This window comes from Vanessa tameamea, chromosome 6 (assembly GCF_037043105.1).
Source record: "Vanessa tameamea isolate UH-Manoa-2023 chromosome 6, ilVanTame1 primary haplotype, whole genome shotgun sequence".
NCBI classification, from domain to species: domain Eukaryota; kingdom Metazoa; phylum Arthropoda; class Insecta; order Lepidoptera; family Nymphalidae; genus Vanessa; species Vanessa tameamea.
The window spans coordinates 7,369,277-7,387,097 of NC_087314.1; the positions used below are offsets into that span (position 1 = coordinate 7,369,277).

Sequence of the window (17,821 nt, forward strand, 5' to 3'; positions counted from 1 at the left end):
ATATGAGATTTGTTTATTTTTGAATATTTAAGGTATGGAGAAAACTGCTGTTTTTAATATTATTAATTTTTTTTTAATTAAACGCAAAAAAAAATTGGGCGATTAATTATGCGTAATCTATTCTACATATATTTATTTATCATTGTAAATTAAAGCAACACTAATTTTGTTAGAGCTCAAATGTTTCGTGGGGTCGTAGTTTCAAGTATATATTCAATAAATGGTTCAGTATTAAATATTTCAAATATTCCGCGAATGTCCTTCAATACGAGCTAAACAAGGGTTTCCTTAACTGAAAAATTTTATGTTGTGAACCTTATATCATTATGCGACATACATAAGAAAGTAAAAATTAAACATACTAAAACCGATGGTGCTTGTCGGGATCTGAAGCCGAAGCTGAAGATCTTGAATTTTTCGGTTATGATTCACGTTTTCTATGACTATGCTGTCTTTGTCATTTATTTATAAATATAGTTCGTAACATATTTACAAATATACAACTTTATATTCTTAAATCTATACAGAAAAAGAGTCACACATCTTTTTGATTGTGAAAAATGCAACAAGATAGTCTTTAGGCCAACCGAGCCAGTCAATGAAAGGAACACAGTAGCACGTTTATTTTTTTTAATTATAATAATTATTATGGCTTACAATTAGATATACTATAATTTAAAAAATCGTTGGTCTTGATATATATTTTATAATTTCATTAGCCGTTAGGATGTATGTCTGTTAAATTTTACAATTGAATTTTTTAACATCTGTTGTAAAAGCCTACGATTGTGAAAGAAATAAAAAGGTACTTGCTTTTTATTTCACAGTATGTAGTAAGTCATTTTCTGGAAAAATCTTTAAGGTTTTTACGAATAAAAATAACATAACCAAATTTGTATCGAGAATTGTTTGAAAATGTTTTAATTTATTTTATAATTAATTAATTAATAAAGATTATGCAAAACAACTGATATCATTTTTTTTGCGATTCAACGGGGAAATGTAGCAAGCATTCATTCTACGTCATCATGTTTTGTACAGTAGCTATTTTTTTTGTATATACAAAAAAAATCTTATTGTATATAATTCTCATTTAAACTTAAACATCTTGATCAACCTTATAAACTCAGGTTATAAAGTCCATTAATAGCTTCATTTTCCAGAACAAAAATATAGTTATCTCGGCTATCATATATCCCAGGTGTCATGTAAATATACATATCATATGTATATTTACATGACACCTGGGATAATCATCGTCATCATAGTAATACAATGTTTAATACACCCCCACTTAATAATATATTCGTTCTTACGTACATATAACTTTAGGCGTAGTCAATTTCATACATTTTGTTTTATTACTGTTTAATATAAAGTTATTGACATTTAATCAATGCATTATTTTCGAAAGAGAGAATTAGACGTCGTTTTATTTTGAAAATAAAAGAAGTTTCATCAGCAAACAATACTATCCTACGTTTGTTACCTAAAATATGAACCAAATCAGTTATATAAACGAGGTGGAGAAATGAATCAAGAAGAGATTCCTGTTAGATCCCCCTCATCAACTGGACCTCTCATAGATCTATTGTAAACCTCTAAATTCAATTGCTCAGGTACAAAATAAGAAGATTGTATGCAGTTTCTCTATCTTTTTTTTATTCTCTAGTGACCTGGCCGGTGTTATTAGCTACAAATAATCACAGGCCTTACACAAATCACATATCCTTAAAGCATCCAGTTAATTCTACCCACGCTTTATATCGGTCGTCAAGCAACTTCTCGTAGAACCAAATTGTTTTTGTGTAGCAATTTGTATATTATAAAATCTACTTACATTTGTTTAAAAAATATACTAAAATCTTACTAAGAGATGGTAGTACTGAGATAGGTATTAGTCGAGATTAGAACTATCTGGTTTCAAATTTTGAATTAATGTACCTTCTACATTTAGTTAGGTCAGGAAAAAATCCACTAAGAACTAAGAAAATTAAGAATAGTGAATTTGGTTTCATCCCCTATTTCATCTATTCCATTAAGGCCTAATTCTTGATATAACTTGTTATTTGTACCGAAAAGTTAAATATTAGTGCTCATATGTCTATCTTAACCAAGTACTCTAACACTCTATGGGGCTCTACTATTTTTCATACCCTATTACTACCCCTTATAATAGCATTTTATAACTTTTTCCCATTAAAATGTACGGTATGTAGGCTATCCTAGATATCATAAATTTTATAAACTTCAAAATGGAATATCTTGCAAACGGGTTGTATACAGTATATATAAGTTCTTTAGTATGGAGTAAGCTAGATCTAGCGGTATCAATACCAAATTTCATCAAAATCTGTTCAGTGGCTTAGCAGAAAACATAACAGAAAGACAGGGCGATAATATTTATAGTTTTAGTTCAAACAATGTAGACTGAATGAGATGCAATTACATCAACGTTGAACTGATTACCTTAACCAATTTCATCTATTTTCTTTATATCCAATGATTTAACACAAGTGATTTATAATATTAAACCTAAAGCAAATAATATTACAGTATTTGATCTGATTCTTAAATAACTATCTATTCATAAAAATATAATTAATGTGCGTATAAATTATAGTTACCATTATAAACAACTTAACTTAAATATTGATAATCATTCACAATCAAAACAAAAGAGTTTATATGTGTAATAAATACAGAAGGTAATTAATTAATTATTATTGCAATTAAAATGTTAAAAATCGCTAGTAATCATTTTTTGAGTAAAATGAAGTTTTAATTTTAATTTCGAGCAATTTCGATTATTTACTAAAACGAAATATCAAGATTTTTTTTTATTATTTCCATATTGTAAATATATATTGCTTTAGAAATACGTATGTATGTATATAAGATACCGTAAATATTATGTAATAAATATTTAGATAGGTAATTAACAAATCATTGTACCTTTATGAAAATTTACTAAATTATATTAAACACATAATTAAATAAGTTCTAAGGTCAAAAAGTCTTATCAAAATATTAATAAAATTACGTTGAAATCTATTTTGACGTGAATCTATTTTGACCATTGTAAAAAGTTGACTCTAAGAATGCATTACACACGATTTATAATGTCTAATGAACTGAATATTGTGATATATATATATACATACATATGTACTTTTTATTCAATTGTAAATTAAAGAACATGTTAAATTAAAGAAATATGTTATAAAATCAACGTTAGGGTTAGGTTAACCGACTAAGACATTTTTTGAGGTCATGAGACAGCAATTGTTAATAAATCGAATCACTATATTATTAAATATAGTTCATTAATTAAATGTAACAATAGAAATTGCACTTAGCACTTGTTAAAAATAGATTAATACTAAAATTAATGAAAATAAATAAAGTGGACTTCCACATTGAGGGCAGTTTTATGATACTTTCTTTTTCAGCATGAAGCAAAAAGAAACGAATTACCATGAAAATATTCTATGTTATATACAAAGTTTAAAATTCAAGTCATTTCGATTCGTGTATCATATGAACGAGAAAAAAACGAATTTTTGGAATTTAAGAAAATTGTAATGCTGAAGCAGTCCGAGTAGTCTCAGTCTTTGTGTAGTAATTTTTTATTTCGAGAGTCGCAATTAGTTTTTAATATAATTGCAATAAAAAAATCAACTCCAATTTATTTTTTACTACTTCGTGTATTAAAGACAGGTGTTAAGCCTCATGGGTTTTCTTCGTCTCTTAGATCGTTTTGACCATCAACCTCATTGGCAGACATGAGAAAATCTTTTAGAACCCCTTTGTTTTTAATTAATAGGTTTATTGTGTTAACAGTGAATTAATGTTGTTAATATTAATTGCTTTGCCCAAATCAATTCGTATTCGTATTGACCTGAACTTTTCTCAAATTTGATTTCATAAAAGTGTAGATCAATACAAATCGTACATTAAAAAATACATGATTTTTCTTAAGCATTAAAAAAGATCCGAGTATGTAATCCATTTATATAACACTAGAAATTGTCCTGTAGCTTATATGTATATATATGGTCTTAAAGCGCGGAATCCATCAATCAGTTTTTGAAGAGCTCAATTATAGTAAAACTCAGTGGTGAAAACAAACAAAGTGAGGATACCCGCATGTGTCGCAATAAATTTGGAATCATCTGTATCCACCGAACCGCATTAGAGCAGTGTGGTGGAATAGACTCCTAGTTTTTCTTATTAGAATTATTAAAATATTAATCCATTGAAATGAAAATTAATAAAATATGTGTTATATAAAATAGTATAACCACTCCACAAAACTAGTTCGTGATATCGAGGTGATGTACTCGCAGTTGGCAGCCGCCTTATCACTAGCCAGCATACCTACTCCTCTTGTCTAACTGTAGTTATGGCTTAAACATAATATTGTCATGTATTGAGAGTTAGATGGGTATATATGGAACAATGAAATACGTCCTTTATTACATAACCAATAGTATTACGAGGTTTCATCTTCGTTGAATTTGGATTATTATATTTTTATATAAGTTACTTACAGTTTTACCCATCGGTTAGGCTGCTTAGGATCGTAGTATAAAGTTATATAATCTATTCTACCTGAATAAACGGCCTAGCTAACGGAAAAAGAATTATTCAAATCGGTCTGGCTCATGCGATTAACGCTTTCAACGATACAAAGTACCGAGCTTGGTAATATAATTATAGATATTTATATTCGTTTCGGATTTATATTTATTTCAAATAATTTAAAATGTTATAGGAACAATAATATTCCAATTCCTAATAAATTAAATTTCCAAGAATCTAATACTTGAAATTCCTTCTTTTTTTTACGAAAATCATTAGTAATACCTACATGTTATTATGAATAGATTTAGAATTAAGCCTTTGAAAGCTTCTGTCAAATCTTATTAATTAAGACATCACAACCATTTTCACTGCATAATAATTTTTTTATGTAATAATAAGTTATTGTTTTTTACTTTTATTGTTATTATAATTATACTTAGCGTTTCGTACATCCGATGAAAAATCTAATTTACAGAAACACTATCGTATCTTATAATTATATATAATTAAATAAATAATAATTAATTGTAGGCTTATACAAAGTAAATTATACTCATATTTGAACTTGACTTCATGACATTATTGTATATATTTATATCATAAAGGCTATCGACGCTTTACCATTAATTAATATTATACAGTTTATATGAAACGGTCATTAAGGTTTCATAATGGCTTGTCGATAGTATTCATTTTATAAGATACAGGCACTAAATAAAATTCACGCTTGCACGTCAGTAGTCTAATTTTAAAGCGGATGAAAATACAAAGCGTAGCTACTTTTATAATAATATTATATACCTTCTACGAAACGCACTACATCTTACTTAGTGGTTTCTTCAACTAGGGATTGCAAAAGAAAAACATTTCTTGATGTCTAATAAAGAGTGTATTTTTAATAATCGATAATTTAATTTAAAAGTAAATTATTTTTTTAAATCTAATGAACCTTACTATTAACGCTTATAATATTGTTTTACCTATTATTCAAATTTGTAATACTTTCCGTAGGCCATATAATTTGTAAATATTTTTAGAGAAACGGTTGCCTTGATATATTAAGCTTTTTATGGTGCAGTAATCTAGTTGTTACGAACTGTCCTAGTTTGAAAGTTATATGTGAAGCAGGATAATAGTTTTCAATCTAAAACCAAATCAATACTATCCATACTTCCATACTTAATATTATAAATGCGAAAGTAACTCTGTCTGTCTGTCTGTCTCGCTTTCACGCCAAAACTACTGGACCGATTTAAATGAAATTTGGTACACAAATAGTCTAGAGCCTGAGAAAGGACATAGACTTTTTATTTGGAAAAAAGGGCTGTAAAGGGTTGAAAAGGGGGATGAAAGGTTATAAATTGTTGAAAGTATTGTTATTTTTTAGATGAAGAAGCATAAAACTTATATGTACACTTATAAGCTAACACATCATGACACCCACTAAGGAACGAATTTTGGAAATTCTACCCCTAAAGGGGTGAAATAGGGGTTGAACGTTTGTATGGAAGTCCGTTATTTTTTAAGTTAGAAACATAAAACTTTATTTTTGGGATACTGATTAAAAAGGAGTAGATACTAATTTAAGTGTTTCTGCATACTCTACCCCTACGGGGGTGAAATAAGGATTGAAAGTTTGTATAAAAGTCCGTCATTTTTGAAGATATAAACATGAACTTTATTTTTGGGATACTGATAAAAAATGAGTAGATACGTATTTAAGCGTTTCTAGATAATCTATTACTAAGGGGGTGAAAAAAGGGTTGAAAGATTTTATGGGAGTCAGTCATTTTTTAAGTTAAAAACACGAAACTTTATTTTTGGGCTACCGATTAAATCATATCAAATCAAATCAAAATATACTTTATTCAAGTAAGCTTTTACAAGCACTTTTGAATTGTCATTTAACAAACTATTTAAAGTAAAGCTACCATCGGTTCGGAATGTAGATTCTTCTGAGAAGAACCGGCAAGAAACTCAGTAAATACTCTCTTTCAACGTCTATAAATATAGTCATGTTAGTTAAATACAATTATATGTATGTTATATCTCCTGCCTAGAAGTCAACAAGCATTAACTCCACTCAAAAATGAGTTGATTCGCATTTAAGTGCTTTTGGATATTTTACGCCTAAGGAGAGAAATTGGGTAGGCATTTCGTATATAGATAAGTCTGGAAGTCCGTCATTTTTGAAGTTAGAAACATTTTTTTTTTTTGCCACTGATTAAAAACGATTTTATATACGGGTTAGTCTGGAAGTCCGTCATTTTTGAAGTTAGAAACTAGAAATTTTATTTTTAACATACCGATTAAAAACTAGTTGATACCTATGTATAATGAGTTGATTCGCGTTTTTGGATATTTTACGCCTAAGGAGGGATTTTTTTTAACATTCCGTATACAGGTTAGTCTGGAAGTCCGTCATTTTTGAAGTTAGAAAAGCTCGAAACTTTATTTTTGGGCTACCAATTAAAAATGAGTTGATTCGCATTTAAGTGTTTCTGGATATTCTACCCTAAGGTCTGAAATACACACCAATGTGGTATACAAAGAGGTCTTACATTAACTTAATATTATAAGTTAATTTGTAAATATATTCATATTTTACGCGAGCGAAGCCGCGGGTAACAGCTAGTATTTTTATATATTTTTTAATATTATTTTTAGTCGTGCGAAGCATATCTTTATAATTGTTCAATTTATATAACTTTATTTGCACGTCTTTTAATATAGCCGTATGAAAAGCCGTCGGTCCTGCGCCTAAACTCTTTCCGTTCGTGTCGGACTCGCCGTTCTATCGGATTATGAGAGTGAGGATATAGAGAGTGCACCTATTTTTAGGATACATTTGTGCACTATACCATGTCCTGCCTAATTTCCTGATCTCTCTTGAGATTCGCTGCCGTGGCTGACATCGGTCAGGACGACATATTATAATCAACAATGAAAAATAATATAAAGTTTGGTAGTGGCGTTCAATAATTTTCATATACTATAAAGCTGCAATAGTAATAGTAATGTGTAGGTTAAAGATCAGTATTTCTGCTTTGAAGAAATCTAAGATCAGTGAGAATTTTATTTTGCAGATATATTATTAGATTCGACATTTTTTGTGATTGTAAAATGGGTACTTTCTAGTGTATCCATATTAAATTGCATACAAGCATAAATGTTTTTCTTATTCTTGTTGTAAAAGAAGAACTATTATAAATAATAAGCTCTAAAGTAGGAACGGCGACGGGAATGATAATTACGTATTTTAGGATAATTTTCTTCTTGTACATACGTACTCAAGCTATAGAGCTTGAACAGGACTATATTACGGAGTTCTTTACTTTTTAAGTCTAAAATAGAACACGGTTTGTTAATTAATTGCGAAAATTGCAAATATTCATGCGATCAATTAAAAACTAGTCGCTCAGAAAATTTAACAAAAATTTCAAATTTAAAAATTTAACGGATATGACATATTTTTTTGTTTCGACTAGAAACAAACTGTATCTATTTTAATACTCGAGTTGTAAATAAATAATATAAAATAATTCAATGTTACTTATTAAAATTAAAGACATTAAGTTGTAACAAAAATAATATTATAGATTTTATTATTATTGGTCTGAATATGAAATATTTATTTATCTGTATGAAATAAGGTTGAAAACGCGTAATGCGTAAAACGTGGAATGCTAAGTGCGCGAATTTTACTTGTACTTGACCGATTTTTTTCGTGTACTATAAATTTTAATAAGATTCATTTATTTATTTGCACAAATTATGCAAGGCTGAATAAGTGCCAAATTTCTCATTCTCTTCCAGTAAACAACCTTAAGTTGAGTACTGAGTATATAGTGTAAATAACACGAATAAAAGTAAAAAACTATAACAATAATAAGGAAACACACACCGTGTATAAACTCAAGTATATTTCTGACAAGAGTATTAAATATAGTATTTTAGGATATTTGTATTTAAATCAAAATATTATGTCATTATAGATTTAAATATAAATAGTTACAAGTATTAAAACTTTGACATTATCTTAGATAATGGTAAAAGACTGTATATTTTATAGTATAGCATTTTGTTTCATCAACGAAGAATTTTCTTTATAATAACTATCTCGATTTAAATTACAAATTAAAATGTGTCGGTAGTTCACAAAACATATTATTTGTTTTAATATTATTATAATCTGTGTGAGTTTTAAAATTACATTTGAGATGTTAATTCCGTAGTTAACGTGCAATTCCTTTTACCATCTTTTGCGTTTCGCAGTAGATTAAAAACATGATTGCGTTTTAAAATAGATACACCTTATCGAATGTTACGGGATATGCATGTGTAGGTAGGTGGGTGTATGATTATTTCCGTCAAAAAAATATGTATAGATTTATATTATAAGTAATATATAAAAAATACTTTAACTCTGACCGGTAACTAATTATATAGGTATTATATTACTACAAATTATCATTAGTAACAGACGTCTCATTAAGAGACATGTATCTTAAAGATAAGTGTCAATTTCATTAGATTACTTAAAATTTGATGAACACCCAAGTCGCGTCATGGTTTAGAATGAACTATTAAATCACTCGGTGGGCCACAGTAAGCATCCTACAGTCATGGACCAAAATCGAATGTCTCGGGAAAATTGCGCGCGCATCCCCCTCTCGCACCGCACCCCTCCAAACGCCCATTGATGATCTTCTTAATCTCAATATACTTTATGAACATTATTCGTATGCAACCTATCGATGGTAATTTTATAGTTAAGTAATAGTATTAAAATGATCAAATTCTTATAGAACAGTTTACAGGCATAATCAGTGTTTTGAATTAAATGCTGAGTTACTAATATTTAGTAATGGTGGGCGCTGGCCGCCGTATTCGCTAAGTTTGGGCGTCGCTGCGTCTCGGCTTTCGGCGGGCGGACGGTGCGCGGCGGCGGCCGGCAACCGTGCGCGACAGCGCCGCCACGCACGCTCGCCTCGCGACCCAGTCCGCTCTGACGTTTTACGAAGTCGCCGGTGTCGCCGTGTCGATTTATCCGCTTTACTGTGCCGCCGCAAATTAAATTGTGCGCATTTTTATAGACAAAAAAGGTGTTTTCTATAGCAGTGTTAGGACTGCTAACGTTGAATAGCATAGCCGTTGTAGGTAGTCGTTGCGGTAGTGCAGAGGTCAATCGGGCACGCGCGTGCGGCGCGAGCAGCTCGGGCTGCGGCGAACGGGGCGAGCGCTCCGGAGCCAGCTGGCGGTGTTTACACGCCGCGCCTGCACCCGCGAGTCACTCTACCCGTGCGCTTGCTCGCTGCAACGGACACCCTTCATATACTATTCGACGCTGTGAAATTTTTAATATACGAACCAGCGACTTAGAGGTATTTAATAGTTATTCAACCCGAATCTCTACAGTGAGCACAGTTGTAGCGCACATTGTCACAGTGTCACGAAACGTACAGCATACGCATCGAAACCGAATTGTCATAGTTCATTCGAGTGATATCACAAATACATAAGTATGGGTGCTAAAGAAAGCGTGGAGGCTGCTAAATTTTCTGCGCAAAATTGGAACAATTTCGAGGTTCGTAGTACCTTTAAATTAATTTGCACATGGAGTGTTTGTTTCCCCTTCGTCCTCGTGTATTTTTGTATTGTGGGCATTGAATATTAAATAAAGTGAAATTACTTGAATTAAACATAATACCTCATAAATTTTATGCACAGTAAAGCAACTCAACCCTATGCATGTACACATTATGATTAAATTAATGGCTAAATATGAAATTATAAATATTACCTTAAACTAAATATGAAATTCATATGTAAATACGTCTTAAATATTATAACAACATGGAATAAATTACTCAATAAATACTACTCCTAATTATAATTTCAAAAATATCAAATGATTATCGACGAAAGGTGTTTCATACAAAAAAAAAAAACTTTGCTAAAATGAGCATGTAACGTAACAATAAGGAATAGTTTAGAAGTGCGAGTCTATATGTATTCATTTTAAAAGTATAATAAATGTTTGTATCTAAGCTTATCTTATCATGCAACAAAAATCAGTTAATATCTAAACTCTATTTAATTTAGACTGAAGCCAAACTGAGTTGACCCACATACTGTAATGCGGCTCTTGAATTTAAATTACTTTTAAATATATGATTGGATATGAAATATAATTTAATCTTAACTATTCATTTATCACATTAGAATATTGTATGAACCTTTATTTTATGTTGATAAAAATAATTGTATCCAAAAGATCGTTTTAAATTATCCAAACAATAATCATAGATTACACGATTTGTGTTACGTTATTGGGTTACCTGATGCCTAGAAATCGAGGTCACGCATTCCTGACTGTACTTCTGAGGCTTCTTATCCATATCAAAATAGAGAATTTAATCAAAAACGTCAATCTAAATCGATTAAGAATGGGGTTTATTATCAACGCATATTTCGTACTATTAATATTCAATAAGCCATACATAGAAAAGCAGTAAACGCATTTGCCAAAAACGTAGGTACATTTATAGAAAAATATTGCACTTCTATAGTTAATAATAAATATATTACTGCATTGACTAGACATAGAAGTATGACGTAAGTAGCTATTTAATAGACATATTGTTTTCAATAAAATATAAAATAAACAAAAGCTTACAAAATGATGTGAATTGAATGTGACTCATCGTATACGATTTTTGTTTAAACTTTAATATTTCCTTCATTGATATGATTTGATTTAAGTTAATATTTTTTAAAGTTAAATGTTATTTTGTAATTTTCATGCATGTTCACTTCATTTAACATAAACACATGATCCAGTTTAAACAAAACACGAGGTAAAGCACTTCATCCGCTGCTACAACTGATATTTTTCTTTGAATTATTAATCCGAAATCAAAAATTCATAGATCTCTAATGTAGTTGCGAATGATTTTCTTTACGAGCATGCTTTTAGTGAAATGGTATTAATGCTTATAATAATATAAAATAAATAAATAAATATTTATGACAATATTTAAAGTACTTATAAACATTCTTACCGTGTATTGTAAAACATTTTTGTGTGTTAATTAATTTTTTTTTTGTGTAAATATAGTGACTTCCAAAATGTATTATTAAGACGAACAAAAGTTGCTTGATAAAATGATTGCAACACGGAGCGTTTTGAAAAGTACTGGTAAAGATGTTTATTTTAAATAATAAAAGGAGTACATTTAGGTTTACGTAACAGCGATATTCAATGTGCATATGGTTGCAGCATGGAGTAGCGAAACATCATCACAGACACGGCACTCAGCGCTCGCAGAGTCTTAATCGTGGACACTCGCTCTCGCGCTCCGATGGCACCTGGTGACATCACGGGACCACGGGTATTTTAACTTTTACACAAAATTAAATTATATTAAACACTTATGTGGAAATTTATATTTAACCGGCTTTAAAGAAGAGGGAAGTTTCGATTCGGCTGATTTCCTTGGTACGAAAATTTGAGTAAGAAATATATTAGGTATTAAATTACGAATCTGGTGTGAAATTATTTGATGTACGAGAAGTTCTGTATAAATTGATTATGATATTTTTTATGTTTATTCATGTTCATTATAACACATCACATTATATTGTAAATTAAAATTATTTGATGATATAAAATACACTTATGTCTACCGAAATAAGGCAACTATTATGTAGTTTATAGTAATTAAAGACCCATAAGGGAATAATCAATACGTTCCGAGTTTTCTAAAACTGTAATGAGCTAATTTTGTACAAGTATATTGAGATTAATTATCCTGAATCTTAATATTATATATGAATATTATAAATTTTTTTTTTTACTTCCTTTTTATTATTTTGATTAAGAATTTAACCTAATTAGGATTCCTTAATTAGTTTTAACAATACATAAAAGGCAAATATTGAAAAATTTATTAAATAAAAATGTTATAGGCAGCGTAGTAACGTGCGCCGAGTGCGGCCAGCGCACGATGGGTAACAAATTATCATCGTGTTCGTGCGCGCCCATCCTCCGCAAGGCGTACCGCTATGAAGACAGCCCGTGGCAGAACTCCCGCCGACGAGATGGACATCTATTACGGTAACATTTTCCAAGCTACCTTATCAGCAATTATCGTCATTCACGCAACCTATTAAGGGCAATCTTATCCCATTTATTTAGGGTTACGCAGTGTGTAACTATAAAAGAAAGGATTTCGCGATCTTTTAAGGGCGACTGGACGCGTGACGCAAACCCCTTTTTGGGAATACTTTTGCTGGTGATTTAGTTTCTTTTACAACTCTTAAGGACACGCAGGTGTTGATACGTCTACTACATATCAGCCCTACAATTCAATATCAATTGAAATTATCAAACCATTTAATTCAATCAATTCAATTCTCCTGGAAAACATATACCTTATTTTTAAAAGCAACAAATTTAGTAATCAAAATAATATTTTTTATTATATAGAGTTTCGTTATAAAATAATATTTAAAAAAAAAAATCCGAATCTATAATATAATTTGTAAATAAAATATGTAAGAAGCTGCTCAATCAAATAATACATGTCATTGACTAAATATTTAAGGAAATAATACAATGATCATCATACTATCCGGCAATCAATTATGATCACACTATGTATATTGAATTAAAAGGTTTACAGTGTATCAAACTATCATTTGCACAAATAAAAATTACATACAAGGTTTCACAACAACTATAATAATTAAAAATATTTTTTTAACGGAATGAAGTGAAAATTGAAAATCTGAATATTTGACGTAATTGTGGTAGTATTGTCGGTTTCTCGGCTATTCATTTCTCATGTGCATGTTCAGTAATAAAATATTTATAGAGTAACCCATGCGATGAGCACGTAATCCCGGTGGAGACATTAGGTTCATACAAGAATATAAAATAATGATCGTGTAATGACTTACTTATTGCGTAAGTTTTAGTCCTGCTTATTTTTTTTACAAAATCGATTGACTAATCTCGAATCCCGAGGTTCTAGGCTGTAATCCAAATTCAACAAAAAATAATAAACTATAGGATTTTTATGTCAAAAATAATTTAATAGCCCGGAGTTAACAGATAGGTTACTGTTAAACTTTTGTGCCACGAAAAGTATGTAAGCGTTGCGTTGGTCATTCGCGTGTACCTCTTTGGTTGTGTTGGATTGCCATGCAATTAGACTTTGACAATTGAGTAAGAGACTATAGACTTCACGGATGTATACTTCTAAATATTTCTACATTTGAGTACATTAGTATGTCTTGCGTTGTTAGTTAGCTTTGACATTAGCCGCCGTGGTCAACATCGGTCATTAAATATGTAAAACAGCAACAGCACATCATAAAAGTTAATAAGTTCATACTCTGCTTTATTTTGTTTATATTTTCAGATTTTCATTCGAAAGTTATTTAAAAAAAAGACATTAACCCCATTTTTACTGTTATATAAGATTCGAATAAATGTAAATGTTTAACTTTCAGACTATGGGCCGAAGTATTTCACGTATCAGCAAGCGGCGCCGGCACCGTTAAATGGCAGCAGGTTTCCGAGGACTTGGTGCCAGTGAACATCACCTGCATACAAGATTCTCCCGAGTGCGTGTTTCACATCACTGCTTACAATTCGCAAGTCGACAAAATCCTCGACGTCAGACTATTGCAACCTGGTATGTTTACACTTTATATATATATATATATATATTTCAATATATATAAATAAGATATTTACACATTTAACATTTTCATGAATAATTTAATAATTATTGATTATTAATATTAATTCGATTATAATATATTCATAAATATGATACAAGTATCCTAAAATTATATATTTATAGTTTAGGTTAAAAAAACTGTTTTTAAAATCTCATTAACATTTTGATAAATTTTAAATTGATTCAAATGTATTGTTTTAAACTACACAGTAGTGACTTTTACGAGCAAATCCAAAAGTAGCAATGGCGGCCGCTGTAACCTAGTTTTAAATTTACACTAGATGGTATAATTGACCGAAATTCACATATACGTGAAACTGAATATTGAATCTGGTTATTTCCTTTTGTATACTGGAAGTTATTATTAATTCGAAAGTCTTGTAATCGCTTATTTAATGTTACCTCTGTATCTCTCTAGCTTCACTCTGTGTAATCATTGAAGTGCGTTATTGATTTCAACCTACTCTTACTTCGTAACTATTTATAATTCATTCATTTCGACGTATATAGATCGTTTTAACGGTATCTGGAGCACAACGAAGCGTCTTGGAATATAAAATCGACATTTACGATTTAAAATACACTTAATATTTATTTCTAAATAAAATTTGGAATGTCATATTATTATTTAAGTACAAATATGAATTATTTAAATATTACGTCACTGTAAATGTTTAAATATATTTGAATAAATAGTATTAAATAGTTTTATAATTTCTTTCAGGCACTCGCATCGGCCAGGCTTCAGAATGCTTCGTCTACTGGAAAGATCCAATGACCAACGACACATGGGGTCTTAACTTCACTTCTCCCATCGACGCTAAACAATTCAGAGAATGTTGCGTAAGTTGTTTTAAAGACTACTAAGAAACGGATATTAAAAATAACACAATTTTATTAAAGACTTACTACTATTGATATTATATGATACGTTTTATATGTCTATACAAAAAGAGGATTTGCGAATTAGTACAGGATATAAGGAAACTGCGTTTGTAATTTGCTTTTAGATTTTGAAACGTCACTCATGGAAACGAATTCTCGTTTTATTTTCACTTAAATTATTTTTCCACTTTTGATTTAAAAAATTTGCTTTGTTAGTTCACGTATTAAGCGTGGGTAATGTAAAAAGTAGATTAAACATAAAATAAAAACGGTTAACGAACTGCTGCCGTTTTATGCTTTTAGTCACCGTCATTCAAATTCTCACGTAAGGCTTCATCGAGCTACAGCCTCAAGTTGGAGCCACCGGGCAGCAAACAGAAATTCAAAACCAAGAGGAAACCAGTATCTACACCGGCCAGTCCAAATCGATCAAGGTAACTAAAAACCAGATAAATTTTATAATATAAATCTCACGGACAGTTTTAAGATTTGTTGAAACAATCATGAATAAGATACTTTTTTTTTAAATAAGTAAGTAAAAAAATATGTATATATAATAATAAGTAATTATATGCTTACCTTTTACAGTCTAACCTACGGCCGCGAGCCACAATGCACCTGCATGACTCAAGAACAGTATGCCAGGTTAAGGGCCCAAGATCCACGATACCGTGAGTAAAAGTGACATCGCAAGATGAATTATTATTTAATTTACTTGTTGGTAGGGCTTTGTGCGAGCTTCTAGGCAGGTACCACCCATTGGTCACATATTCTACTACCAAACAGCAGTACCTAGTCATAATACAGGTATAGGTAGGTATTGTTGTGTTCCGATTCGAAGGGCTAGTGAGCCAGTGTAACTTCCAAGCACAAGGGACATAAAATCTTATTTCCGAAGCCTGGTGGTGGATTTGTGATGTAATATTTATTACATGTCTATCGATTGTCAATCTTAAATAAAAAAATATATATATATACTATTATAAAAAATTTCAAGTACACAAGAATAGGTAAATTATCCCTGGGAATCGTTAGATTTCCTGATAAGGATGCACTAATAGGGAAAAACTTGTTCATTGTGGGAAAAAATCATATCATATATAATAATTATTATACTAGCCGAAAGTTGTAGTCGATATGCATATTTTTATTTTCGTTTATTATTCCAGTAACCGCGCACAGGCAGTAAGAATTTAAAATTAGAAATGATGTTGTAATATTTTATGCGAGTGGGTTTAATCAACTTCATCCAGATGTATCTTGAAAATTGATAATTCTGGAGTCTCGTATAATCGTATAAAAACGTAGCAGTATGTCGTTAAAAATTAGCATATTTGTTTTAATGATAGACATGAATAACCAGAAATTGATCCTTTTTGCGACACGGCTGATGCAATAATACGGAATGTCTTTTTTTTAAATAAATCACTATGATTATGATAGGCAGAACAATAAATAGTTGTAGTTAATGTCAGTTTTTATTCAATATTGATACTAACATCAGTTCAAATATGTTTGAAGACCTGAGATTTTCTCAGCCGGTTCTTAACGGCTAAATAAATTCCACAAATAATAAGATTCCTTGAGGTTTAGAGCTTTTAAAAAAATATACAATGTGTGTTATTATTATTCTCACAAAACTTAATTATGTTGATATGAATTGATTGACATGATTATCTTCAAATTTCAGTAACGCTGATTCAATGCGGATTAACTGGCTATAGTTGAATTCTCGCTGACTGATAGTAGTCGATGACGCAATAGACGATCAATCGGCATTCAAAATTTAGTCCGATTATATTAATTAATCATGACTGCGCACCATTTTGTTTTAGATATTGACAGTTAGTGTTATCGTCTCTGAGGTGCTCTTGGAAGTTCAATCAAATGATCCGATTTATTTTTATATTTAGTTTACAAAAATTATTATACTCTAGTAATATAACAAATATATTTTTAAAGAGAAATATTATACTATATTAGATTTATTACATTAAATTAAATTAAATTAAAAAAAAAATACTGAAATAAGAATTCGTAACACTAAATATCTTGACTTACGTACTGTCTCCAGCACTTGAAGGTTCAATTAAAATATTGTGCCATTAGTCACAAAAAGCCTATTAACATATCTGAAAGTTTACTTTCAGTATTGATATGTAAAATTTAAAGTCAAACTGTACAATATTAGAAAAGTTTGACAATCAAGAATCCTGTGTTCTTTTGGAATAGGCTCGTCTACTCTGCCGCGTACAACTACACGTGCCATTGAAACAGATGCGGGAGCGAGTGCCGCCGGCCGCTCCGACAAGGTTGCAGCCGCAACCTCTTCCACCTCGCTCTATGACAACGTCACCAGCTCTCAACCCGCCAATCAAGCGCCACCTAAACGTAATTTCTTCTGATTATTTTAATAATGAATTCTGTTCAATACAAGATTATATTGATGGATTTAAAAACAAATAATAATTATTATTTTATTATGTTATATTTTTTAATTATAATTATAATCATCTATTTATAATTCACAGATAACTTAATTATAATATTATACCTCCTTATAGTTATGTTGTGTGTTATACATACATTGTTTTTAT

General features: G+C 30.3%; 2 protein-coding genes across 13 annotated transcripts in view; one reads left to right on the forward strand and one right to left on the reverse strand.

The window, feature by feature from the left end:
* LOC113393579 (programmed cell death protein 2) overlaps nt 1-17,821 on the reverse strand; it is a 324,102-nt gene that overhangs the window by 97,978 nt on the left and 208,303 nt on the right. The window lies entirely within an intron of this gene.
* Sif (still life) overlaps nt 9,854-17,821 on the forward strand; it is an 85,524-nt gene continuing 77,556 nt past the window's right edge. For 9 of the 12 annotated variants that reach the window (XM_026630181.2, XM_026630171.2, XM_026630177.2 and 6 more), the window contains exons 1-8: nt 9,854-10,174; nt 11,870-11,981; nt 12,559-12,706; nt 14,107-14,291; nt 15,064-15,182; nt 15,528-15,658; nt 15,813-15,895; nt 17,457-17,615. In XM_026630181.2, the coding sequence (XP_026485966.2) occupies nt 12,597-12,706; nt 14,107-14,291; nt 15,064-15,182; nt 15,528-15,658; nt 15,813-15,895; nt 17,457-17,615 (787 nt within the window). In that variant the 5' untranslated portion in view covers nt 9,854-10,174; nt 11,870-11,981; nt 12,559-12,596. The remainder of the gene's footprint in view (nt 10,175-11,869; nt 11,982-12,558; nt 12,707-14,106; nt 14,292-15,063; nt 15,183-15,527; nt 15,659-15,812; nt 15,896-17,456; nt 17,616-17,821) is intronic. The other 3 variants (XM_026630188.2, XM_026630176.2, XM_026630178.2) reach the window with 2 other exon arrangements.